At 36.0% G+C, this 26170-nt stretch overlaps 1 protein-coding gene across 5 annotated transcripts in view; it reads right to left on the bottom strand.

The window, feature by feature from the left end:
* The window catches only part of WRN (WRN RecQ like helicase), a 152466-nt gene that overhangs the window by 18856 nt on the left and 107440 nt on the right, over positions 1-26170 (bottom strand). For 4 of the 5 annotated variants that reach the window (XM_030312307.2, XM_030312308.2, XM_030312310.1 and 1 more), the window contains 8 exons: positions 20469-20610; positions 12614-12784; positions 12439-12536; positions 11506-11578; positions 10244-10320; positions 5449-5524; positions 5099-5211; positions 2700-2814 (listed from right to left, as the gene is read on the bottom strand). In XM_030312307.2, coding sequence (XP_030168167.1) covers positions 2700-2814; positions 5099-5211; positions 5449-5524; positions 10244-10320; positions 11506-11578; positions 12439-12536; positions 12614-12784; positions 20469-20610 — 865 coding nt within the window. The remainder of the gene's footprint in view (positions 1-2699; positions 2815-5098; positions 5212-5448; positions 5525-10243; positions 10321-11505; positions 11579-12438; positions 12537-12613; positions 12785-20468; positions 20611-26170) is intronic. The other variant, XM_030312309.1, reaches the window with a different exon arrangement.

Genomic DNA, 26170 nt, shown 5'->3' with positions numbered 1-26170 from the left:
TTATCTAAATTCTTCAATATAGTTCTTTAGGACATGTTTAAAAGAAAAAAAGTGGGGAAAGGATTGAAAATATGAGATTAATGAAGAAAATATCTTGAAATAAAGACCAAATGAGAGTTAGTGGTAGAATTACATGATATATGATTCACATAGATACATGAAGTTTCTCCTAACTTTACCTTTCAAAACATAAGCACAAATACTAAACTAAAAGAATTAAATCCAATAGAACTTGGCTTACTGTTAACCCACAGAAGTTCATTTCTATCCTAAATAAAAAATGAGTCTGTAGATTAGTTCACAGATACCTAGCACAACTGCAGTTTGGTGAACAGAGAGGCCCAGACAATCCAATGACCTAAAGTCGTTGTTTCTAGGCACCCCTAAATTTTCAAGGAAGAGTATTTTTTATTAAATGAAGTGTTTCCATCTGAGACCTGAACGCTGTCAAATTTGGACCTAAATTCCTAGGAATGCCTAACTAACATCAAACTTCATTAGCCAGATTTCTAGGTATGTCTGTATAACGGTCTAAAGCTGGAGGCAACAATGCGACACTCCTATACCAAAGTTTTGGAAATGTGACCACTATAAGTTATGCTGATAATCCATACAGATTTTATTATTTAGGGGACAAAATCATGGTATCATCTGTAAACTTGTGACCAAAGGGTTTAGAAACATCCAAAACACGAAGCAAAGTAATATGAGAGCAGTAATCTCAAGAAGATAGGGCTAGAATGTGATTCTAATGAGCAAAAGTCTCATCAAATCATATTCTATGAGATAAAAAGCTATGTGGATAGACAGTGGTCAATTGTGGAAACATATACATAGGAAAGGCAGAACAACAGAAGTAGGCAATGCCTATCTAAGCACTGTCTAGAGGAGAAGATGCCTTGGCTAACTAGATTTGAATAGGACAGCTTCCCGGGCAAGTAATGTATGAGAATGCCTCAACCTGCCTTGATGCTTAGAGACAACTTCAGACACCATCAGAATGCCCCTTGTTATATTCCAGGCATGCTAAGCAACTGTCAGATAAGCCGGCCTCCCATATCCCTTTTTCCTCAATAGGAGAGGAAAACACACTGGCTGGGTCAAGTGAAACTTTCCAGTTGCATTTCTCACTATAAATTAATGAATCTGCATTCCAATATAACCATTTACATTTGCATATGCACACTAGTATACATAAAACCAAGCTCACAGAGAAGGATAATACTCCCCCAAACACAACTATTCTGTGATAAGACATATCAGAGTTTTAAGATTACAAGGATGATTTCTAAAGTGGGATCCAAATGTGCCTGTCCAAAGCTTACAGGAGATTCTTACAAGTAAAAATAGCCCTTTAATATTGTCTTCCAGGGGTGCCTAGGTGGCTCAGTCGGTTAAGTGTCTGACTCTTGATCTTGGCTCAGGTGATGATCTCATGGTTTGTGAGATCGAGCCCCATGTTGGGCTCTGTGCTGACAGTGCAGAGCCTGCTTGGGATTCTCTCTCCCCATCTCTCTCTGCCCCTCCCCCACCCCTCTCTCAAAATAAATAAATGAACCTAAAAAAATTTTTTTAAATACTTCCTTCCATATTTTTAACTCTTCCAACTTTTTATTCCCACCCTGTTATCTTTTATCTTTCTAATTCATCCATTGTTTCTTTAATATGGGGAAGGAAAGTATGCTTTCCATCCTGTATGTGAGGAAATGGAAACCCAAAGAAGTTAAAGAACACGTTTGGCTTCCCCAGGCAGACAGTGGTGGAATTAAATTCTTGATTCCCTGATTCTGAGTTTAATAGACTTTCTACCACCTCACAATGCCTCACCTTCTATGTTGGAGTACACAGACTAATAGAGTCTACATGTGGAGTTTAAAGAAAGAAACCCAAAGGTCCCTGTGGAAACGGTCATTTACAGTGAAGCAAGAAGTAAAAGGATAGGAAGAAAACACTATGAAGACTGAAGAGAGGGGGCGCATGGGTGGCTCAGTCGGTTGAGCATCCAATTCTTGATTTTGGCTCAGGTCATGATCTCACAGTTCATGGGATCAAGCCCCATGTCAGACTCTGTGCTAACAGTGCAGAGCCTGCTTGGGGATCTCTCTCCCCCTCTCGCTGCCCCTCTCCTACTCGTGCTCTCTTTCTGTCTCTCAAAAAAAAAAAAAAAAAATTAAATAAATAAATATAGGTAACTAACATGTTTTTATAAGTGATTTACTATAGAAACAATCTGAATCGCTTTTTTAAGTGTCCAGTGTGGAAATGAAAATACAGTTGACCCTTGAACAATACAGTGTGAATGGAACAGGTCCACTTATATGCAGATTTTCTTTTCAACAAACACAGTACAGCTCCATAAATATATTTTCTCTTCTTTGATTTTTCTAATAACATTTTCTTTTCTCTAGCTTACTTTATTGTAAGAATATAAAACATATAACATAAAAAATATGTGTTAATCGACTGTCTGTGTTCTCAGTAAGGCTTCCAGTCAACAGTAGGCTATTAGTTAGTAGGTAAGTTTTGGGAGATTCAAAAGTTATCTGTAGATTTTTGATCGTGTGGGGTTCAGCGCCCCTAATGCTCCACATTGTTCAAGGACCAACTGTAAATGGAGAAAATACTGCTGTTGAAAGGTGTTTCTAAAATTATTAAAAAATGTTTATTCTCACAGTTCCTGAAAAATCACAGTATTTTACCTGAATGCTATTTTTTTGACAGAAATGTTTGATAACTTCCAACAGAGGGGCCAACATAAGAGCTTTGCCTTCAGAAACACCATCGATCCTTTTCACATTTTCAACTGTAGTAGGTCTGTCATTCAAAAAAATTAAAAGGTCAACAAACCACTAAAACATTATCACTCCAGTAACATAGCTGATATTTAGTGTCATACTAACAGTAAACATATATTTTTCCAACAATCAGAAACAATGTGTAATACAGGCACTCATATTTTATGATGTCTTTCTTTGCTTTCCACCATTTAAAGATTTGCCATTTTAGCAATTTATGAATAAAAACACCACCACCATTGTCACCACAGAAACACGGTACTAACTGATAAATACGGTATTATCATGAAGAAACTAATGTTCTACTCTATGACTGATCTTATTATTATTTTTGTAAATAATAAAAAAAAGGCCCGGGGCACCTAGGAGGCTCAGTCAGTTAAGTGTCCAACTCTTGATTTCAGCTCAGGTCATGATTTCGCAGTTCATGAGATTGAGTCCTGCATTGGGCTCTGCGCTGACAGCATGGAGCCTGCTTAGGATTGCCTCTCTCCCCTCTCTGTGTCTCTCCCCGGCTCATGCACGTGTGCTCTCTCTCTCACTCTCTCTCTCTTAAAATAAATAACTATGAGGCTTTAACTGCGGACAACCGACAGGCTAAGAAACAAAAAAGAAAATCCCATTCATTATTTACGAAGTATTTATCGGTAACAACAAACCTGCTAACTACTTTAGGCTTTTAACTCACTATTTCTTACTGTATCCAATATCCAAGAGACTGTATGTTGTCTACTTTCTAAAAATCTGCCAATCTCATGATTATTCTTTTTCCTTCAAACATCTTCACTAAATATTAAAGTGTGGTCTTGGAATATTTATTTATTTGTTATTATTATTTTTGAGACATGGGGCAGAGAGAGGGAGAAAGAGAATCCCAAGCCGGTTCTGCACTGTCAGTGCAGAGCCTGACATGGGGTTCGATCCCATGACCAGGAGATCATGACCTGAGCCAGAATCAAGAGTCAGAAGCTTAACTGACAGAGCCACCCAGGCACCCCTGAATATTTACTTTTAATGAAATAATTATTATAAAATATAAGCGCTATGTTCTATTATTAAAATTTCTACACTAAAGTAACACCTTTTGGATAAAATTTAGTGACAAGAACAATTTTTTAAAAGAAAGTATAAATGATGAATACAATTTCCAAACAACTATTCTTTGTTAATATTTCTTCTAAATATTTATTGACCAACTTGTGTTTACTAGGCATTGTGTTAGGTGCTTCGGAAGACAGAAAATGATGAGGAACATAGTGTCTTTATTCACAGAGTTTAAAATCTGCAAGATAGAACACATGTATACCAATAATAATAATAACAAAAAAAGTAAGTAAAGCATTGTGTAAGAAGTGCCATAGAAGCTTCTTCTAAATTTAATTTTAAAGTCCTTTATGAATTCTAGCGAGAGGAATTACTTTGCAGTTAAAGAGCATATAAGACTTCATGGAAAAAATAATTAATAAAGCCAGATCTTAAAGGATTCCCTAAAAGGAGTTTTGGGGAATCAAAGAAACCACAAGGCAGAAGCAACACTGTAAATAAATATATGGAAGTTGAAAGTGGGTCTTTAACAAATGGTAAAGAGCCTAGGTAAGATAAACCATTCAAAATCGTATGACTGGCTGGAAAAGGAGGTTTCAGTCCATAAATGGAGGGGCCTGAATTATAAGCTACAGAAGTTCAGACAGTGGGGAACTAGTTAAGCAGAAGTACAACATGATAAAGACTGATTTAGTGTCATATTATCAGGTGAAACAGAGAGGGAGAGATGAAGGAAAAAGTAACTGGCTTTTGCAATAGTCCAGGAGCACTGGTCCAAACTAACGGGGTGTCACTAAAAAGAGAGAGGAGAGAATACACAGACACATAAGGAATATTTACATGAAAAAGTCTCAAAACTATTTAAATAAGACAAAGACGGGGATCCATGTTAGAAGAGTGAAAATAATACCCGGGGTTTTAAACGTCCATCACTGAGAACATGATGGTATGAATTTAAAAAAGATATTCAGAAAGAGTTTTGGTAGTTGTCTGAAATGCATGTATGGAGGCTTTGTGGATAAAGAGTTAGATTTTATATAGAATGAATCTGATTCCTGAAAACAGTTGATTTTCATTGACGTAGAAACATGGGCCTGTAGCTCGGTGGTGACATTGTGGGCAGCAGCATGGGAGACTGGGAAGTCAACGCACAGACACGACAGCTGGACCCAAAGTCATACTATCACTTAACAATCCATGTTACAAATACATTACGTTAGAAGAAAATAAGTTAGAACATATGCAAACAGACAGCTTACCTTATTTTGGCCATATCCAGCAGTATCTTATTTGTTGCCAGAATAGCGGGAGGAACACCCTTTTGATTGGCATGTTCCTGCCTTGCTTCCACCAGTTTGCTATACAGCATAGTCTGAACAAAGAACAAAGAAAACAACTCAACATTTTTTGTTTTTTTCAAATGTACTTGGAAAAATCCAGCCTTCTATTTTTAGAGCTTCAGATATTACATTTTCCCTTAGGGTGAAAACTAAACTGTATCTCAGACTCCTTGCTAAAGAACAATTTTTAAAATACTGGCAAAAAAAATTTAAGCATGCATATGTTCACAACTATCCTTTCAAATACTGCCTTTTCACAAAAGCCATACCTGAGTCTTCTGCTCTTCAGCTGAAATAACAGGTTCTGAGGACTTGTAAGATTTTCCTGGTGAATGTACCATGATGCTAAAACATTTACAAGAATGTAAATGATAAAAGCTTTTCTTTCTCCAAGATCACTTTTTATTTAACCCCCAAAATGAGAATATTGTTCCAAGTCAATAGTAACATTTATTCTTCATAATACCAGTAACATAATTGTGATCTACAACAGCCTAGATTTTCAATAATTTCAATCAAATGCATTCATTATAATGGTAAAGTTAAAACTGTAATTGGAATTCATCAAAAATGAGTATGCTTAAAAACAGCACTTTCCCTACCCTCATCCTCAACTAAATGCTTTAATACTCCCTATCTATAATGAAAATAACTCTTTTTTGACCAAGAGAGAATCCATTGATTCTTCACTGTGATAGATGCTAAAGAATCTATGATTCTTTACTGTGATATCACTAATTTTTGGCTGGTGAGGCACATTAGCATGGAATTAATCAAATTGTTCATACTTTTCTTCAGAATCAAACAAAAATAAGCCAAAGAAAATACTACCGCTTTTGGCTCCTCAAAAGGATAAAAAACACCCAATTAGCAAACAACACGGAAGGTGAGAGGCAGCAAAATAGAAAACCATTTTCTTTAACAAGCATTTCTCACTGATAAAGTAATTATAAGGAGAAAAAGTTACACAAATGAAATTATATGGAATAGCCCATATAAAAGATGCCACATTTAAATAAAGCCCTCCTTTGGTAAGGAAAGGGGGGAACATGTTTGATACCTGAGAAATGTTTATAAATTTCTCTGTTGCAAGAATTCAAAATCTACAGTGTAAAGTAAGATTTTCACAATTACCAAATCTTATCACTAAAATAAGTAGATGTAAGCCTGAGAAAAGATACGTCAGTTCAAGGAATTAGTAATATCAGTTTACTCAAGATAATTATAAATGTTTTAAATAATATAATTACATTGACCTTTATCTTAATATTTATAAAAATCTTCATACTAATGTACTGTTTGCAAAATGGTATTTTAAATGATTTCACAAATAAGTTTTATCATCTATACTAACAAATTTTGGGTAACATAGCCCTAAAGCAGAAATATACATGGAGAACATTTAATAAAAAATACTTTGCCTATGAATGTTATTACAAGTGCACAGAAGAAAAGTTCAAAATTACTACTATGAAAATCACCAAAAAGTAGAGATGTTGTATCCACGAAACAAGAAAACGTTGTTATGTTAAAGAAAGAAGAGAACAATAAATAGTTCTTAGAAATCAAATTTTTGAAAAATAAAATTAAAATCTTACTCGATGGAAGGGAATATAAAGTCAAGGAACTCTCCAAGAGAATAAACAAAAAGAGATTAAAAACAAGGGAAAAGAAAAATAAGGAACAAGAACACTAAAAACCAAGCAAAGAAAACAAAAAAGACAATTACTAACATCAAGGAAAATAAGGTAGTGGTGGCCATAGTAACAAAGTTTGGCTTAGTAGTATATAATGTTTGAGTAAGTTTAATAACATAAAAACAAATTGTTAATCTGACCAAAACTTGAAATGTAATTGCTTTAGTCAAGAGGGGAATGAAGGAAGGGAAATGAGGGGAAGGCATATGGAGGATAAGCCCTAATCCACCATTATAGAATGTCAACAAAAAAATTTCCAAAACTAGTTGGTCCAAAACCAGTAATCTAAGTATGCCACTTAGAAATATGGTGGCAGGGGCGCCTGGGTGGCTTAGTCAGTTAAGCGTCCGACTTCAGCTCAGGTCATGATCTCACGGTCTATGAGTTCAAGCCCCGCATCGGGCTCTGTGCTGACAGCTCAGAGCCTGGAGCCTGTTTCGGATTCTGTGTCTCCCTCTCTCTCTGACCCTCCCCCGTTCATGTTCTGTCTCTCTCTGTCTCAAAAATAAATAAATGTTAAAAAAAATTAAAAAAAAAAAAAAAAGAAATATGGTGGCAAATATCAGAGAGCCCAGCTGGAAGATTTGAGGATGACTGCTTCTACAGAACAGAACAAAGTAGGTTTGGGAAGGGTGTGAACTGGTGTGCTTTGTGACATGCCATTAAGTACCAATTTTAAAACCATGTACATGTATTATTTTTTTAATGTTTATTTATTTTGAGAGAGTGAGAGTGTGTGCAAGCTGGGGAGGGACAGAGAGAAAGGGAGAGAGAGAAGAAACCCAAGCAGGCTCCACACTGTCATCGTGGAGCCCCAGGAGGAGCTCAATCTCACAACACATGAAATCATGGACCAGAGCCAAAATCCAGAGTCCCATGCTTAACCAACTGAGCCACTCAGGCGCCCCCATATGTATGATTTTCATAAAAATTCAAATGAACTTTAAAATAATAGTTATTGATGTGTAAGCATAACTCTCACTTCTCTACACTAAGCCCATACATTAAAATTAGTATCTGGACTACTCCACAGGTGTCTCAAACTCAGTACATCTATCAATAAACTCCTCGTCCCCTTAATATCCAACAATCTCTCAAATCGGTGTTCCTCTTATGTTGCCAGTGAAGGGAGGGACAACACTCTTACCCGTAATCAAAGACAGAAACCTAAGTGTCATGTTCAACTTCTCCATTTTCCTCAGCCCACCTGACTTTCCAATCACCAAGTCCTAACAATTCTATCTCCTAAATATCTTACAGTTCTATTTCTGTCCATGCCCACTGCCACTTCCCTCATCTATGTTCCCATCTTCTCCTGAAAATTCTACTGCAATAGCCTTATTTGTGTCTCTACACTCTGATCCTCTAGGCTTCTAATCCCTCCACAGCAAGAGTCACTGATCAAGAGTCAGCACACTAGGGTGCATGGGACAAATCCATGTGTTCTGATAAGGTTTGTAAGCTAAGAATGGTTTCTTACATTTTTAAACAATTTAAAAAAATCAAAAGAACATTTTGTGACATGTGAAAATTATATGAAATTCAAATTTCAGTGTCCATAAATAAAGTTTTATTGGAACACAGCCACACTCATTTCTTTACATATCATTTATGGCTGCTTTAAGGCTACAACAGCCAAGTGGAGTAGTTAGACAGAGACCACATGACCCACAAAGCCTAAATTATTTACTATCTGATCCTCTATGGAAATGCCAACCTCTGTTCTCAATCATAAATTTGATGTCACTATCCTACTGAAAATCCTCTTAGATCTCATCTCAACTGATCAAGTTGAGTGCCTGAAAGGAAACTGGATATTCTGGACCCTATTTAATTCTCCAGTCTTAAATATTTACCACTCCCTCACCTCCCTCTACCAGGTAAATGCTAGCATACTTGTTGAGTTCCTCGTTGTATCATACCTTCTTTTGCTTTCAGGTTTTAATATATGGGCCATTCCTCTGCTCAGAAAACTTCCCCTCATTTCACTTCACTTCTACTTAAGCCTTGATCAAGTGTCACTTCCAAACTGCTTTTCCAAAGTGTTACAACCCTGAATTGTAATTTTATGTTCCCTTACCTGTATATCTCACCAGAGTATAAACACTGGGAGGGCCCGGGGGGTGGGGGGCCTATGTCTCTGTTTTTCCCCACTCAATCCCACTGTCTAGAATAATACCTGGCACAAGAAGATGCCTAGCAAAACCACAGTAAATGTTTAAATGAAGAAATGCTTCCGCATACTGAATGGATATATTGTTTTATACACTACTTAACCTTTTTGTTTACATAAAATGTAGTAATTACTCCATATCTAAACAAAAAGAAATTGTTTTGAGGGGAAGACGTATTATAGTAAATGTCTGTCAGATCCAAAGTAGTATTCTCTAAGTGAGAAATCCATTAGAAAGTAACAGTATCAGGGCGCCTGGGTGGCTCAGTCGGTTAAGTGTCCAACTCTTGGTTTCAGCTCAGGTCACGATCTCACGATTTGTGAGTTCGAGCCCCGCATCAAGCTCAGTGCTGACAGTGCAGAGCCTGCTTGGGATTCACTCACCCTCTCTCTCTACCCCTCCCTCATTCATGCTCCCAGGCTCGCTCTCTCTCTCTCAAAACAAACTCAAAAAAATTTTTTAAAAAGAAAGTAACAGCATCAGAGCACATTAATTTATTTTCACCTGGTACATATATAAACATAGTCCATTCAATAATCTGTGTATAAAGGTCCTGACAAGTTTTTCAAATTCTCCATCTTCAGACCTTCTGTAATTCTGTACATTCTCCATACTTCCATTAAGTCAGCAAGTCAGACAGCAAGCTCCAAAGTACAATAGGTACATTCATTATTTGTACCAACTCTCATATTTACCATTTTATATTGCCATATAATGTATTTTAAGTGGGCTGGAAATATATATTTTATACAAATATAATGAGTGCTTAGATGCTAGAGGTTGACAAATATAGATTTGAAAGTCAGCTCTGGTATGAGCTATGTGCAACTGAACAAGTTAGTTAACTTCTTCACCCTTGGTATCTTCAACTTTAAAATGGGAATAAATAGTAGTGGTTAACTCATAGGCTGTTGTAAGAATTAAATAAGATATTACATATAATATACTTAGCATTTAGTACAGAGTTTGGCAAACAATAATACCCAAGAAGTGTTAGTTATTAAATTAATGTTAATACTATCATTTTATAGGTCTTCTTCAATAATTCTAACACTGGAGGCTTATGCTTCAACTTTTAACTTCCTTCTGCCAATTGAAATAGCCCAACATCTGACAGATATTTACCTTTAGGAAAGGAAGAAAAAAGGTATTGATATAGTAAGTATAGAAAATAAAAATTTTCAACTCTGTACCTTCTTTTGGGAATGTTACTGCCAGAAGAAATTTTATCAGATGCTTTGTAAGAATACATCTTCTCCAAGTTAGACTGCTTTTAAACATAGAAAGGTCCATTAAAAAAATCCAAAGTTTCAAAAACTTTTAAATATGAAAAGAATATGATATAAAATCTCACGATTACAATTTCTCCTCTAAGTCATCAAATAAATCACCTGAAAATAAGCTCTTAGATTATCAACTTCTAGGATGCTACTGGAAGTTAGTCCTATTCCTCCCAAATCTAGAGAATATATGATCAAAACAATTATTTGAGACGCAGCAGAGGCCAAAGTTACAAAATGATTCAGTTACATTCTGCATACTTTAATAAAACAAAAACTTTACCAAAAAATTTAATTCACCACATTTTCCTATTACTCCAGTGTTCCAATTACGTGAAGTCTACCTGTGGGTATTTAATCTGTAATAGTTATCTAAGACCCAAAACATAAAAGAAGAACATATGTATGCATGTGTGTATGTGAGTGTGTATATAGTTTTACTGAGAACTTTTAGGAATCGGACTTATTTGTTTTCTATCAATTATATGTATCATAATGTGTAAAAAAGAAAAAAACTCCAGGCCAAATGAGTTATAAAATAGGCTTTAAAAAAATCAAAATACGGGGCGCCTGGGTGGCTCAGTCAGGTGAGCGTTCAACTTCGGCTCAGTTCATGATCGTGAGTTCGAGCCCCGCATCAGGCTCTCTGCTGACAGCTCAGAGCCTGGAGGCTGCTTCAGATTCTGTGTCTCCCTCTCTCTCTGCCCCTAACCCACTCACATTCTGTCTCTGTCTCTCTCAAAAATAAACATTAAAATTAATTAATTAATTAAATTTTTAAAAAGTTAAAAAATCAAAATAGGTGTGCCTGAGTGGCTCAATGAGTTAAGCATATGACTTTAGCTCAGGTCATGATCTCACAGTTCGTGGCTTTGAGCCCCATGTCGGGATCTGTGATGACAACTCGGAGCCTGGAGCCTGCTTCAGATTCTGTGTCTCCCTCTCTCCCTGTTCCTCCCCTGCTTGTGCTTTTTCTCTCACTCTCTCAAAAATAAATAAACATTAAAAAAATCAAAATAAGTTACTTCTCAAATATTTCTGCTATTGATCCCAGAAATTATATACTGCATATTTTATTGTTCATTTCACTACTCTTTCCAAAGTTTATGTTTTGTTATATAAAGCATTTCACTTAATAAGGAAATAAATAAGAACCACCTCTTTAACAAACAAACCTTCTCTGCAGTTAATTCAGTTGGTTCTTGAGTATAGGAACACTGTTGCATGCCAAGTGATATGGTTTTAGAACTGAAAAATAATAAAATTAAGTTATCTCAAATGTCAAAGTGTAACTATCTAATTATCTAATATCGTCACACCTCCACTCTTAGAAAGGCAGATGAGATTTCATTACTGTTTCAGAATTGAGGATTTTTTAAAATAATTTTTTTAAGAACAAGCTCTGGAATGTGCTTTTTAAGCTCTTCAAAGTTTAAGTTTAAAGCTCCTTAAAGTTTAAGCTTAAAGCTCTTTAAGGTGTTTGAAGTTTAAAAGAAAAATTGACAATCTAATGCACAATTATAAACAATTACAGTGAACAACACTATTATAAACTTCAAAGTTGCAATGACACTAGGTTGTTCTCAACACAGAAAGAAATAATTATTTGACATGCTAGAAGTTTTAACTAAAGTATTGTAGTAATCATACTGTAGTGTATAAATCTATCAAACCAATATGTTATACACTTCAAACTTACATGATGTTGTATGTCAATTATATCTCAATTTTTTTAAAAAAGGAAAAAAACCAAATGATCAACAACATGTAAAGATATTAAAAAGAAGGCAACAAGTATATTCCCTTCCCACCTTCTACACATAAGAAGGAAATATAATGTATTGACTCTTCAACACTGATCTCAGCACTGTTTCATTAACCAATGGGAAAGCAGCTTTCTAAACACCTCACCTACTTTTTATCAACCAAGAAAATGTTCTATGATTTCTCTTTCACCCACTGACTCCCACCCTCAAACTAGCTAAAAGAGGTATGCTAAAACAATCTTTACTCATTTTACCTTTGTGGTGTCTGTAAATTGGTATAATTTGACATTTCAACTACAAAAAATCCAGAAGTTAAAAAAAAAAAACACCTGAAAAACGAACCTTGGTTGAGGAAACTCTGTTAGACACAATTCTTCATTAGCTTGAAGGATAAGTTTCTTAGGAAATTCTGTTTTGGCTTTATCAAGCCAGTCTCTACCCTGTTGAATACAAGAAGAATCTCTTAATGAAGAGTGAGTAAAATTAAATCAAACAGGTAGACTTCTACATTGTTTACCTTTTTCGTAAGAGTGCAAATCCTTATAAATTTGGAAGACCCAGGAATTTCCGTCAAGAATCCCTCAGTCATGAGCTGACGGGACAAAGCCTTCCACCAATTCTCTGTGTGATCCTTGCCATTGCCAAATAAATCATGTCTGCGATACTGATCTGCAAGACGCTGGGAATTCTGAAATTAGGAATAAAATCAATATCTAAAAATGCTTATTGAGTTAAACAGGATAAGTGAAACAGAACTGTCTATTCATTTTTGGGGTTTAACACTAAATCTCAGCTTTAAAAACGTATGAAATTTTATGCCCATCCTGCTTGTTCTGAATACTTAAGCCATAAATAAATATATAATCAAAGTAGAGTTGCTTTTCTGTCTAAAATAATGGCAGGTAATTCTGCATATAATTCACACGCATTTTACAATGCATAGGCTGGGATATGTTTGTAATATTTAACCTAGGCTATTTAGACCTTTTATTAACATATATTGTCTGAAAACAGAAATCATCATCTGCAGTATGAGACTAGGAGCTTGGGTGTTAAGAGGCAGTGTGATCCAGCAGCTAGTAATCAGTGAGTACATGACAACTCACTTCCCACTGCATGGCTGCATTTGTGGTGCTTTTGTTCAAGAGGTACTGCAAAGTTTACTTCATCACTTCTGATTTAGGTGCTTGACTGAGATACCCCAGAAAAAGCAAGTGCATGCTACACAGTTGCTGTTTTTGAGATTATTTTTTTCCTAAGTGAAGAGAGGATTCCAAACTGAAGATTCTTTGCAAGCCATCAAGTTTTAACAATGTTGGGGAAGCTAGTCTGTCACGTGCAATTCTCTTGTCTTCTAATGGAAATGACTCTTCCCACATTCCCCCCCACAAAGTACTTTTCCATTCATTCGCTCTGCCCTCTCACTACCTCCTTCCCATACCCTACACATTTAAGTACCACCTTTAAATGTCTATAGTATTACACGGACAAAGTGCTTTATGGAAAGTTCCTCCTCTCTAATGTATTTGTGGTGAATAGGGCAGATGGTAATTCAAGAGTCATTCTAACCTTCATCCACTGTGACTTCTTTTCTTGCAGAATCTGGAAAGTTACAAATACTGCTTCTCAAAATCCCTTGCAGCTAGAGTTCTGGGTATGATTTAAGTTCCACTATTCAGATGCATTTTTTCATGACATCTATAGGCAGGAAGTTGAGCTACGGATACTCTTCCACTATTTTTTGCAGGTATGCAGGATCATGGAGGTGTTTGCTTTTTATGAGGAAGTGTTAGCACAGAACCCAGCATACAACTACTGGCTTCCTGAGTATCAAGAGGCATCCATTTTTTTGGATACAGATTATAGCGACTGCAGGGTGATTACCAGAGCAAGCAGAAGGGGAACCTCCCTGATTGTTAGAGCTCCCTCTTTGGTGCACTTTGGGGTCTGGTGCTGTAGCAGTGGCTTGCCAAGCTGACAGATAGCTTCTTGTCACAGAAGAGGCAGCAGCTCTTAGGATCGACTATACAGTACGATGTTATTAACAATACCATAAGCTATTTAATGCACAGTAATACATACTTTTCTGTTTAAATTACTTAGAGTGATCCTGAGATAATATAAATTCTGTATTTTAGATTATGTTTCAAAAACATTCATCCTTTGAATATGTCAAGAGGTTACTATATTCTAAAAATTTTTAATATAAAACGCAGTCTAAAATTTTAGAAACAGGCAAAGCCTGCCATTCAACATTTTTACATTTCACCTATACTCCATGAAGGTTTAACAACCAGTGCATTTAAAAATCCAGGGATCAAAATCAAAACAATTTATAGGATGAGTTCCAGCAGACATGACTCAAGCACTATAAAGGCTATTACGAACGTATTGGTTTTATTCAGCTGACGAGAATGTTACAGCTACCAGTTTATCATTCTGGAATGTTAAACATGTGAATACAAGTGAAAGAGCCTAATTAAAACCGATTCCTCATACAAAGGAAATCTAGGCTGCAATCAGATTAAACTGGAATGAATTCTGATCAGAGACACATTGGTGCCCAGATACTGAGCTTAACACATAGGCTTCTGATAGGTTTAGTTAACAGAGTCTGTAACATGCATTCTATTTATCTTAAAAATAAAAATAGAAATAGAAGTCTTTTTATTAAAATGGCTAAGTAATGAGCTTTAATATCATGATAATTATATTTACCAAAACTTTACTGGAACAAGATTTAGAGAAACAGAAACACCCGGGTACAACATGGTATCTTTTTCCTTATTAACAATCCCTATAGCCTGCTTCGGATTCTGTGTGTGTCTCTCTCTCCCCCTCCCCTGCTCATGCTCTGCCTCTCTCTGTCTCTCAAAATAAATAAATGTTAAAACAAACAAACAAACAAAAATCCCTACCTATGCCAACTGACTTTGAGTTGACTTAAACAGAATGTTTAAAATCAAACATCAGAGACTTTCAGAGCTAGAAGGAACACTGGAGCTCTTTGATCTACTTGGTCACTTTTTACTCATGTTGCTAACAAATAATCAGAGGCTCAAAGATGTTTAGTGGAAGCCTAAGGTCCTAGAACTAGAACACAGACCTCAAGACTACTAGTTCTAATCTTTTATTATTATATTATGTGTACACACACACACAAATATACCTAATACAACACACACATACACAACATAGATACTATATATGCATATACATACACATATACATACACATATATATACACATACACATTGATCATAGTCACTCCAGCAAAGACTACCTGGATTCACATCACAGCTCTGGCACTTACTAGATTCTTGACTTTGGGCAAGTTACTTAACTTATCTGGGTTTCTATTTCCTCAGCTGCTATAGAAGTATTAACAATAGCATCTATCTCCTGGGGATGTGATGAAGACTGAGTACCCAAGACAGAGCCTGGCTCAGAAACATTAACTTTCTTCTTATTAGTTAACAGCTGATGCTTTAACTCAACCTGAATTTCTTAATCTAAAAGAAAATCCATGACTTAGTACCTAGTCGGTTTTCCCTGTAACACCTGTAATGGCACTCTATCTCTGCTAGGAGCTTATACTAATAGTAGGAGATTCTATTGCTTGCAAACTGGTAACACCAAAGATATTAAATTGCCTAACCAGTACTTATTAGCAATCTCAACACTAAAATTATTCCTCTAGCCTTTCCTTTCATAAGAAAGAAAGAAGGAAAGAAAAGAAGGAAAGGAAAGAAAGAAAGAAAGAAAGAAAGCAAGCAAGCCTGAAGGCAATGGACACATTTAATAGTAGGAAACAGTGAGATTTTTTTCTAATCAGCAAGGAGTAATTGTCCTTCCCCTCACGATCAATAATCATCATGAATGCTATGTACTGTTGAATAAATTTACGTTGTCTTGTGTCCATGGCAATCCTCATGCCCAGAAAGCTGCTATAGAGACTACTGGATTTGAGCACTGATTTTACACACATTTTACACACACATCCCATACCAGTCGCATTCATTCTCCAGATCATTGAACCCAAAAACAAAAGTGTAAAATCGCCTGTGAACAGCATAATAAATAGAAAAGGCACTAAACGGTAGTCGGGAGGGCTGCTTGCTCATCCTGATTCTGCAACAAGGTAATAGTATGATCAGAGCAGGTCCTCTAACTCTTAGGGATTCAGCATTGATCACTGTAAAATAAGGCGATACACAGGGTGAAACAGTCTTTTTGCTTTAGGAGTCTACAGTTCTTTAAGACACACTCAAAAAGGGAAATTATCTCACTCTTTTATTTTAAAAATTAGGTTGGGATAATAACACCAAACTGGCATATCAAGGAATGTGGAAACCTACTAATTAGCAGATAAGAGTTAGAATGAAGTGAGAAGACTGGCTGGGACACACGACCCAAAGAATCACTTTCTGATAAAAGCAAAATCTCTGAACCTCTACCTAGCAGAGAAAACAAATGCACTTGCCACTTATCTGAAGTAACTTCTTTAAAAATCACAACTATTTTGTGTGGTCATTTTTTGTGGTAGGAATGTCACGTTCTCCTCCATCTTTCTTCCCTCATTCCATCTCTAAATGCCAAAATCTACTGTATCTCCCACAAAACAAGAAGTTCCGGTGATAGTGGCAGAATCACAAAGACTTCTCTAATTTCTCAGCTATTAACAAGCACTCTCTTGAGGACTCAGATCTACTCATATGTCCTTTATCTCTTTCAATGCTACACTATACTTTCTTTCTTTCTATCTATCTATCTATCTATCTATCTATCTATCTATCTATCTACCATTAACACCTTTCCTATTAGATGATGAGTTTCATGTAATTCAGGTTTGGGATTCCCCACAAAACACAGTGTCTTACACACACACACACACACACACAAAGATGTTTAATAATTAGTGGGAAAAAATAGGTATAAGCTCTAACTCAACAAGTTTTAAATCTCCATGTTATTTAAGTGCAAACAAAACCAGCCTAGTTTCTATTTGCATTTTCACTTTGTTCCTTTTGACTTTTTCCCAATTCCCACAAGCCAAAGAAGTTCAGAGCTGCCACTCCAGGGCTTAACAAAGTCACTCCCAGAGCTGTTATTCTAAGTGCAAAATAAAATCAAAAGATTAAAAAATATCTATCTCTAGGATTATATTTCAATCAGACAAAATAGCTTACCCAGAAAATTAAATGGATAACCCTCTTCTGTATGATAGATTTAAAACTATACAGGGTGATTAAAACTACCAATAGTTTGCTAGTGGCTGCCTAGTCAAAGCATCTTTTATCAAAAGTGTTACCTAACTCTGGAGCCATGACAAGGTTTATCACTTTGATAATGTGATTAAAAATGCGGTTTCACGGGGCGCCTGGGTGGCGCAGTCGGTTAAGCGTCCGACTTCAGCCAGGTCACCATCTCGCGATCCGTGAGTTCGAGCCCCGCGTCAGGCTCTGGGCTGATGGCTCAGAGCCTGGAGCCTGTTTCCGATTCTGTGTCTCCCTCTCTCTCTGCCCTTCCCCCTTTCATGCTCTGTCTCTCTCTGTCCCAAAAATAAAAAAATAAAAAAAAAAAAAAATGCGGTTTCACTTAATGTCTTGGTTATTAAAATTAAGGACTATGTTTCTGTTCTATAAAATCATGATAACTGCATATCTTACCACTCATTCACACAGGGTGTTTAAAAATATTTATGTGGTGAGATGTTTAGACAGCTAAAACAAAGTTCATTAGGCAACATTTCTACTATTTAACCTCTAATTAAAACTTTGTTTTAAAAACAAAATTTTAGGGGCGCCTGGGTGGCTCAGTTGGTTAGGCATCTGATTTCGGCTCAGGTCATGATCTCACAGTTCGTGGGTTCAAGCCCCAAGTCGGGCTCCATGCTGACAGCTCAGAGCCTGGAGCCTGCTTCCGATTCTGTGTCTCCCTCTCTCTGCCCCTCCCCCGTGCTCACGCTCGCGCGCTCTCTCTCAATCTCTCTCTAAAAAATAAACATCAAAAAAATGTGTTTTTTTTTTTTAAACAAAAAAGCAAATTTTAAACTCCATTCACAAATGCCTGAATGGCTGCATAACTGTTTATACCATTTAGAAATATCTTGTGTAAGAAAGGAGAAACATATGCTGCTTAAATCATTTTTGTTATATATATATATATATATAAACATCTTTTTAAAATGCCAAGAGTTTTCAGTTTAAGATATTTATCATATTACAGATCAAAATTAACTACAAAGATATCAATTTTTTCTAAGTTAGTTAAGGTGGACAATTTGTCAAATTCCTAAAGGAATTATAATTATAATTTTTTAAATAATATCCCAGTAGGTACCAAGATCACTGAAATGGAAGGAAAAAAATTGCCTTATTTTCCTTGTAGTTAATGTCTACAAATTTTTGTTAAGTGGTACTTTTTGAAAAGTTTTGCACTTTTACCTAGCAAGGGTAGTATAAAATTTCACAAAGAATAAACTTCTTAATTTGAAGACTCCCAGAAGAGACTGTCAGTATAAGAGGTCTGACTTGGTTTTCAAATAATAGGTGAAATTCGATCCCTCTTGTGACCAGTTCAAGTTTGTCTAGGAGCCCACTTACACTTCTTTGTTGATACTGGATACTGCTGGATCATACCAAATTAAACAAGGATAATTTTTATAAATTACACATTCAACTGGGATATACAGGTTTTGAAGATGACAGAGACAGAAGAAACTTTCACAGATCTCAATTAAACTTAATCTATCCCTTGCAATTTCAAGTCTTTAATAAAAAAGATAGAAAAAAAATATTAGCACTCATAGCAGCTAAATCCAAGTTCCTTAACTTGGAACACTAATTAATTAATTAACTGTGGTAACACTATTAAATTTCTAATCAAACTGGTGATTTGATAACAAAATTAGAATGGGAATGGGGAACAAATTTTAAATTCCATTCAAAATCTAAAAACATTGCTACCTGAAAAGTGAACATATTTTCAATATTCCACTAAAAATATTTCACAACTAACTTGTCTATTTCTAAACAAGAAAAAAACTCGATATAAATATTTATATGAAGCATTCAAGTATTTAACAAATAAATGCTCACTTAAATTATTATTTTTTTTTTCAACATTTATTTATTTTTGGGACAGAGAGAGACAGAGCATGAACGGGGGAGGGGCAGAGAGAGAGGGAGACACAGAATCGGAAACAGGCTCCAGGCTCTGAGCCATCAGCCCAGAGCCTGACGCGGGGCTCAAACTCATGGACCGCGAGATCATGACCTGGCTGAAGTCGGACGCTTAACCGACTGCGCCACCCAGGCGCCCCTTAAATTATTTTTTAAATTCTACATACAAAGTGAGAATACTCATCTCTACTTTTAGGTATTTTTTTTTTTTTTTTTTACTTTTTTGATAGAACACAAGGAGGGGAAGAGAAGAGAGAGAGGTAGTCACAGCATCTGAAGCAGGCTCTAAGCTCTGAGCTGTCAGCACAGAGCCCAACGCAGGGCTTGAACCCACAGACCGCAAGATCATGACCTGAGCTGAAGTCGGTCGGCCAAACAACTGAGCTACCCAGGCGCCCCATATTTTAAGTATATTTTTAATAAATATACAAATTTGTGAAGGATTCTATCTCCCACTTTTGGTTTATTTAACTAATATTAATACCTAATAACTCAGCTTTACTTTGCAGTCTTCTAAATCAGGAATAAAATCATATGAACCAAAGGACTACAGAATTTAAGGGTCATGACTTACTCATATTGTACTTGCAACTGTTAGAATAATTCTGGCACACTAATTGCGGAAAAATAATAAAAGTGGCTGAATTGACTATCACTATTTATTCACTGGTAAGGTCAAACAAAAACTTTGGAATTTTAAATATCTGTGATAAGCAGAATAGAAGTAAAGAAAAAATATACTGCCAAATGTTGTTATTGAACTGAAACATTTACAAATAATCGCTAAAGGTAAAGTTTTGTTCAAAGCATTTACTACTTTCCTGGGCACAAAAGAGACAATTTTGTTCTATTTGTCTCCTGATACAATGAAAGTTAACTTTTCTTAAGCATCCTAAGAAAGAGCAGGTTAGGGATTCATCCAACCAACTGCAATAAGCTAATACAATGCTTCTAGAAGGAGGTGCAGAGCTGCACATCAACCTGAAATATGAAAACAGGAGTAGGTATGATAACACACAGGTTTTGTCAAAAGTAATGAATGCAGTGCTTAATTGGAACTTAATATGGATCTCTGAGTTTCTAACAACTCATCTAAGGCCAAAGCTACAATTCTAATACAGCAAACCTCTGAAGAAAAGTATAACAGGAGTGCAAGAAGAACAATGAAGGTGATTCACAGACACTTACAGATCCTCGGAGAAATAAAATCGGAAGCCCAATTCCAAACTTTTCTCCTAAGATGTTCACAGCAGATAATAGCTGGAATGCCTGTGGACCAAAGTCCTGTGGGGTATCATCTGAGTCATCAATGGAAAAGCAACGATCCAATCTAAGTAATAATAGGATAGAAAGTTTAGCTAAGGCAAGTACCTTTAGAAATAAAAAGATTTACTGAAATTATTAGCCAAGTTAAAAAAAAAAATCTCAAATACACCAACTGCTTCATAAGCTACAAATAAAGTTCATTACAGCCAAGACCACGTGAATTGTGTAAAACATGGAATATAAACCACAATATAGCTCTGCACGTTATGTTGAGAGTTCTCAACCCTAGTGCCCTAGAACATAAGTTTCACAGTTGGTAACTCAGACCATAAACGGAAGAAGAGGAAGGAGTTCAAGCAAGCAGAATGCAGAATTATAGCTTGAAAAGCTCCACTTGACTGATTATATAAATATTGGACTTTTGGGGGTGCCTGGGTGGCTCAATCGGTTAAGCGGCCGACTTCAGCTCAGGTCACGATCTCACAGTCCATGAGTTCGAGCCCCACGTCGGGCTCTGGGCTGATGGCTCAGAGCCTGGAGCCTGCTTCAGATTCTGTGTCTCCCTCTCTCTCTGCCCCTCCCTCGTTCATGCTCTGTCTCTCTCTGTCTCAAAAATAAATAAAACGTTAAAAAAAATTTTTTTTAAATATTGGACTTTTGGGTTAGGTTGTGATCGAAGAAAAAGTTTGTTGCAAAAAAAAAAAAAAAAAAAAGGAACTTAAAAACCAAATCTCCTATGCAATAAATTATTAAACTCTGATGCCTGTACAATATGACACAAAGATAAACTGCACCTCATTTGAATCCATTTAGAAGTTACATTCCTAAGCCTTCCTTTAGGTAGATTTGGAATTATCATTAATACAAATGAGAATTCTTTAAAGCAGATTGAGAACAAAAGGACTCCTTAGAGAAAATTAACTAATACAGTTCAACTATCTAATTCAATTGCTTTCTTTATAACAAATAGTTTTGAAATAGCAATAAGAATATATTCAATATTCCAGATATAATAATATGTTTGGGGGGGGGTAGAGACTATGCTTAGGTTTATCCTCCTATTCTAATTTTCTTTAGTAGGATAATTAGATCATTAATTCTCTTTTCTAATATGAATAGTTAAAGCTATCTGATTCTCACAAAGTACCACCTATACTGGATCTTAGAAGTTTTAATGTAAAGATCTTAAAGTTTTAATTTAATAAAGTATTATTGTAAATATCACTAAAGTTCTAAAAATGTTTTAATTTCCATTCTCTTTCTTTGATTTATGAGTAATTTAAAAGTGTTATTTTTAATTTCCAAAGGAATGAGAATTTTTCTATCCTCTTCCTTTTTTTCAAATTTTTTTAATTTTTATTTTCTTAACACTTATTTATTATTTAGAGACAGAGAGAGACAGAGCATGAGCAGAGGAGGGGCAGAGATAGGGGGAGACACAGAATCTGAAGCAGGTTCCAGGCTCTGAGCTGTCAGCACAGAGCCCGACGTGGGGCTTGAACTCATGAACCGTGAGATCATGACCTGAGCCGAAGTCGAACACTTGACCGACTGAGCTACCCAGGCACCCCGTCCTCTTATTTCCTTTAATTCAAATACATTGTGATCAGAAAAAAAGTGGTGTGTTCAGGACGCCTGGGTGGCTCAGTCGGCAGAGGGTCCAACTCTAGCTCAGGTCATGATCTCACAGTTCATGGGTTTGGGCCCCACGTCGGGCTCTGTGCTGACAGCTTGGAGCCTGCTTCAGATTCTGTGTCTCCCTCTCTCTCTCTGCCCTTCCCCTGTTTGCGCTCTGTCTCTCTGTCTCTCTCAGAAATAAATAAACATTAAAAAAAAATTTTTTTTAATAAAAGAAAAAGTGGTGTGTTCAATACCATTACACAGAAAACTTCTGAGACAACACTACAGTCTAGTCATAGGGGCTAGAAAACTTTTATAAAGGGCCAAGATAGTAAATAGTTTAGGCTTTGTGGGCTATATGGTCTCTGTGTCACAACTACTAGGCGTTCAACTCTGCAAAAACAGCCATAGACAACATATAAACCAAAGGGTATGCTGCATTCCCAGATGTTTCGGTCATCCACACAGACAGCAAAGTGGATTTGTTTACCATGCTCTGCTCTAACAGAGTCAAATTTTTTATCCATTTTCCATGTATGTTTGAGAAGTGCAGTCTCTAATTCCATGCTTCCAAGCCAGTGTGCTGTATAGTTAACCTCGGTTCTGAACAGAACCTGCCCTCAAGTAGTGCACAGCCTACTGTGCCTACAGGTATTACTAGATTTGTGGATCGTGAAGTGAAAATGTTTGAGATACATTGTTCTAACTGCTTAGTACGAGGTTCTAAATACCAAGTGTGTAATAAATCACTTGTTACTATGTTGACCACATTTTCTACAGCTCACCATTGTTGGATTGCTTAACCTGTCAATAACTAAAAATTATATCAAACTCCTCTGCTTTAATGGTGGATTTGTTGATTTTTCCAGCTGTTCTGTCAATTTATACTTTGTATATTTGTAGGGTTTGGGGTTTCTTTTTTTTTTTTCTTTTTTTTTTTTTAATTAAAAAAAAATTTTTTTTAATGTTTATTTATTTTTGAGACAGAGAGAGACAGAGCATGAACGGGGGAGGGTCAGAGAGAGGGAGACACAGAATCCGAAACAGGCTCCAGGCTCTGAGCTGTCAGCACAGAGCCCGACGCGGGGCTCAAACTCACGGACCGCGAGATCATGACCTGAGCCGAAGTCGGCCGCTTAACCGACTGAGCCACCCAGGCGCCCCTGGGGTTTCTTTTTTTTGAGGTGCACAGAACAATTCTGTCCTCTTGATGGAGCAACTTTTTGTCACTGCACAGAGATCATCTCCATCCCTAATAGTTACTTTTCTGTCTAATAGTAACACAGCTACCACACCTAGGTATACAGCTGACCCAACTAGGTATACCATTTGTTTTTATTTTATTTTTTCAATTAATACACAATTGAATTGACTGTATGCCTGAACATGTGTAAACTTCTACAAATTTAACCACATCTATTGATTCATATGCATAGATTCACCTAACTATCACAATCAGCCACCAGCACCATCAGGACCCATAACAACTCCATCACTTCAGAGAGTCCCTTGTACTAACAGCCCTTTGTAATCCTACCCTCCACCTCCCTCTAACCGCTGGCAGCCACTGAGATTTTCTTCATTCCTATACTATAGTCTTACTTTTGAGAGAAAATCATATAAATGGGCTCATACTGTAAAACTGGCATGATTTCTTCTTTTAAATGTTTGGTAGAATTTCCCATTTAAACCATTTTGGTGAGGGAATTTTATTTCCAGAGGTTTTTAACAACGACCTGATTTCTTTAACAGTAACTACTATTTATTAATAATAACAATAATAAAAATACTGTTTATTAATATTTGTTACTAAGAAATAAAAACAATAACAATTTATTAATGACAATAATAAATACTGTTAATAACCATAACTGTTATCATTTAATGGTTACTATTAAAGATTATCTATTTCATTGTGGGTGAATTTTGTTAATTTGAGACTATCAAGGAATTGGGTCCATTTCCTCTGAATATATGCACGCTGAGTTATTCATATTGTTTCCTTACTATCCTTTTAATGTCTGTTGGGCCTATAGTGAAATTCTTCTTTCATTCCTAATATTAAGAACCTGTGTCTCCTCTTTTTTTTTCATTAGAAGTTTCTATCAATTTTATTGACTCTTTCAAAGAATGTGATTTGGAGGTCTTTGATTTTGTTTTCTATTTCATTTATGCTCTTTATTATCTACTTCCTTCTGCTTCCTTTTAGTTTACTTTGCTCTTATTTGCTTCCTAAGGTGGAAGTTTAATTACAGATTTGAAACGTTTCCTCTATTATGAGTATTTAATGCTCTAAATCTCCCTCTCATTATTGCTTTAGCTGCATCACATACATTTTGCATTATCATTTCATTCAGTTCAAGATATTTTCAGTTTACCTTGAGACCTCCTCTTTCACTCATGGGTTATTTAGCAGTGTGCTATTAATCTTTAAGTGTTTGGAGACTTTCCTGGTATTTTTCTGTTACTGATTTCTAGTTTAATTCCATTATAGTAGGAAAACACACTCCATATGAACAGAATTCTTTTAAATTTATTAAGGTTTGTTTTATGACCTGGAATATAATCTATGTTTGTGAACATTCTGTCTGTACCTGGGAAGAATGTTTATTCCACTGTTGTTGGGCGGAGTGTTCTTAGATCCAGTTTGTTAATAGTCCTGTTCATTTTTTCTGTCTCAGTGATTTTCTGTCTACTAGTTCATTTAATTACTGAGAGAAGATGCTGAAGTTGACAACTGTAATTATGGATTTCTGTATTTCTCCTTTTAATTGTCACTTCTTTTGTTAACTACATACACATTTAGGATTCTGTATTCTTGGATACTTTATGTGTCAACTTGGCCCAATTATTTGCTTAAACACTAACCTAGATATCGTTACAAAGGTACGTTGCAGATAAGGATTAACACTTACATTCAGTTGGCTTTAAGAAAAAGGAGACTACCATGGATAATGTGAGTCTCATCCAATCAAAAGCAGGCCTTAAAGAACAAAGACTGAGATTTGCTGGAAAACAAGGAATTGTGACTCAAAACTGTTCACACAGAAATCCTGCCTGACTTTGCAGCCTGCCAGCTTGCCCTACATATTTCAGACCTGCCAATCCCCACAATTGCATCAGCCAATTCCTTAAAACCACTGTGAGTGTGTGTGTGTGTGTGTATACATATACATATGTATGTGTCTTTCTGTGGAGAACTATGATTCATCGGTAAATAATACTTTTATCATCATGTAATGTCCTTCTTTATCCCTTGCAATATTCTTTTTCCAAAGGCTCCACTGTCTAATGTTAAAATAACAACCCCAGCTTTCTTCTGCTCAGTGTTACCATGATATACAATTGTTAGCCTTTTATTTTTAACCTACCTATATAATTATACTTGTGGTGAATTTCTTATGGACAGGATATAGTTGGATTACATTTTTGTTCTTTTTTAAAGCTTATTTATCTATTTGTAAAGTTTATTTATTTTGAGAGTGCATCCAAGTGGGGGAGGGGCAGAGAGTGAGGAAGGGAGAGAATCCCAAGCAGGCTCCACATTCTCAGCACAGAGCCCAACGTGGGGCTCAATCCCAGGAACTTTTCAGCTAAAGTCAAGAGTTGGATGCTTAACCAACTGAGCCACCCAGGGGCCCCATATATTTTTAAGTAACCTCTACACCCAATGTGGGCTCAAACTCATGACCCCAAGATCAAGAGTCACATGCTCTTCCAACTGAACCAGCCCAGAGCCCCTAGTTGGGTCATATTTTTAAGTCAATTCTAACAATGTCTACCTTTAAATGGTACCTTTGGACCATTTACATTTAATATAATTACTGATAGATTTAGATCCATCATTTTATTGGTTTACACCTATTTATAAAGTAAAATAATATTGTTTGCTTTGTCTTCTATTTAAATAAAGATTTTGTTTTTTAAAAACTACAATGCATATCATTCAATGAAAACTCAATTGAAAATTATTTGAAAGGGAAGAAAAAGACTTTTAGAAAGTC

Source organism: Lynx canadensis, chromosome B1 (genome assembly GCF_007474595.2).
Source record: "Lynx canadensis isolate LIC74 chromosome B1, mLynCan4.pri.v2, whole genome shotgun sequence".
NCBI lineage: Eukaryota > Metazoa > Chordata > Mammalia > Carnivora > Felidae > Lynx > Lynx canadensis.
This window is presented reverse-complemented; position numbering and strand designations above follow the sequence as displayed.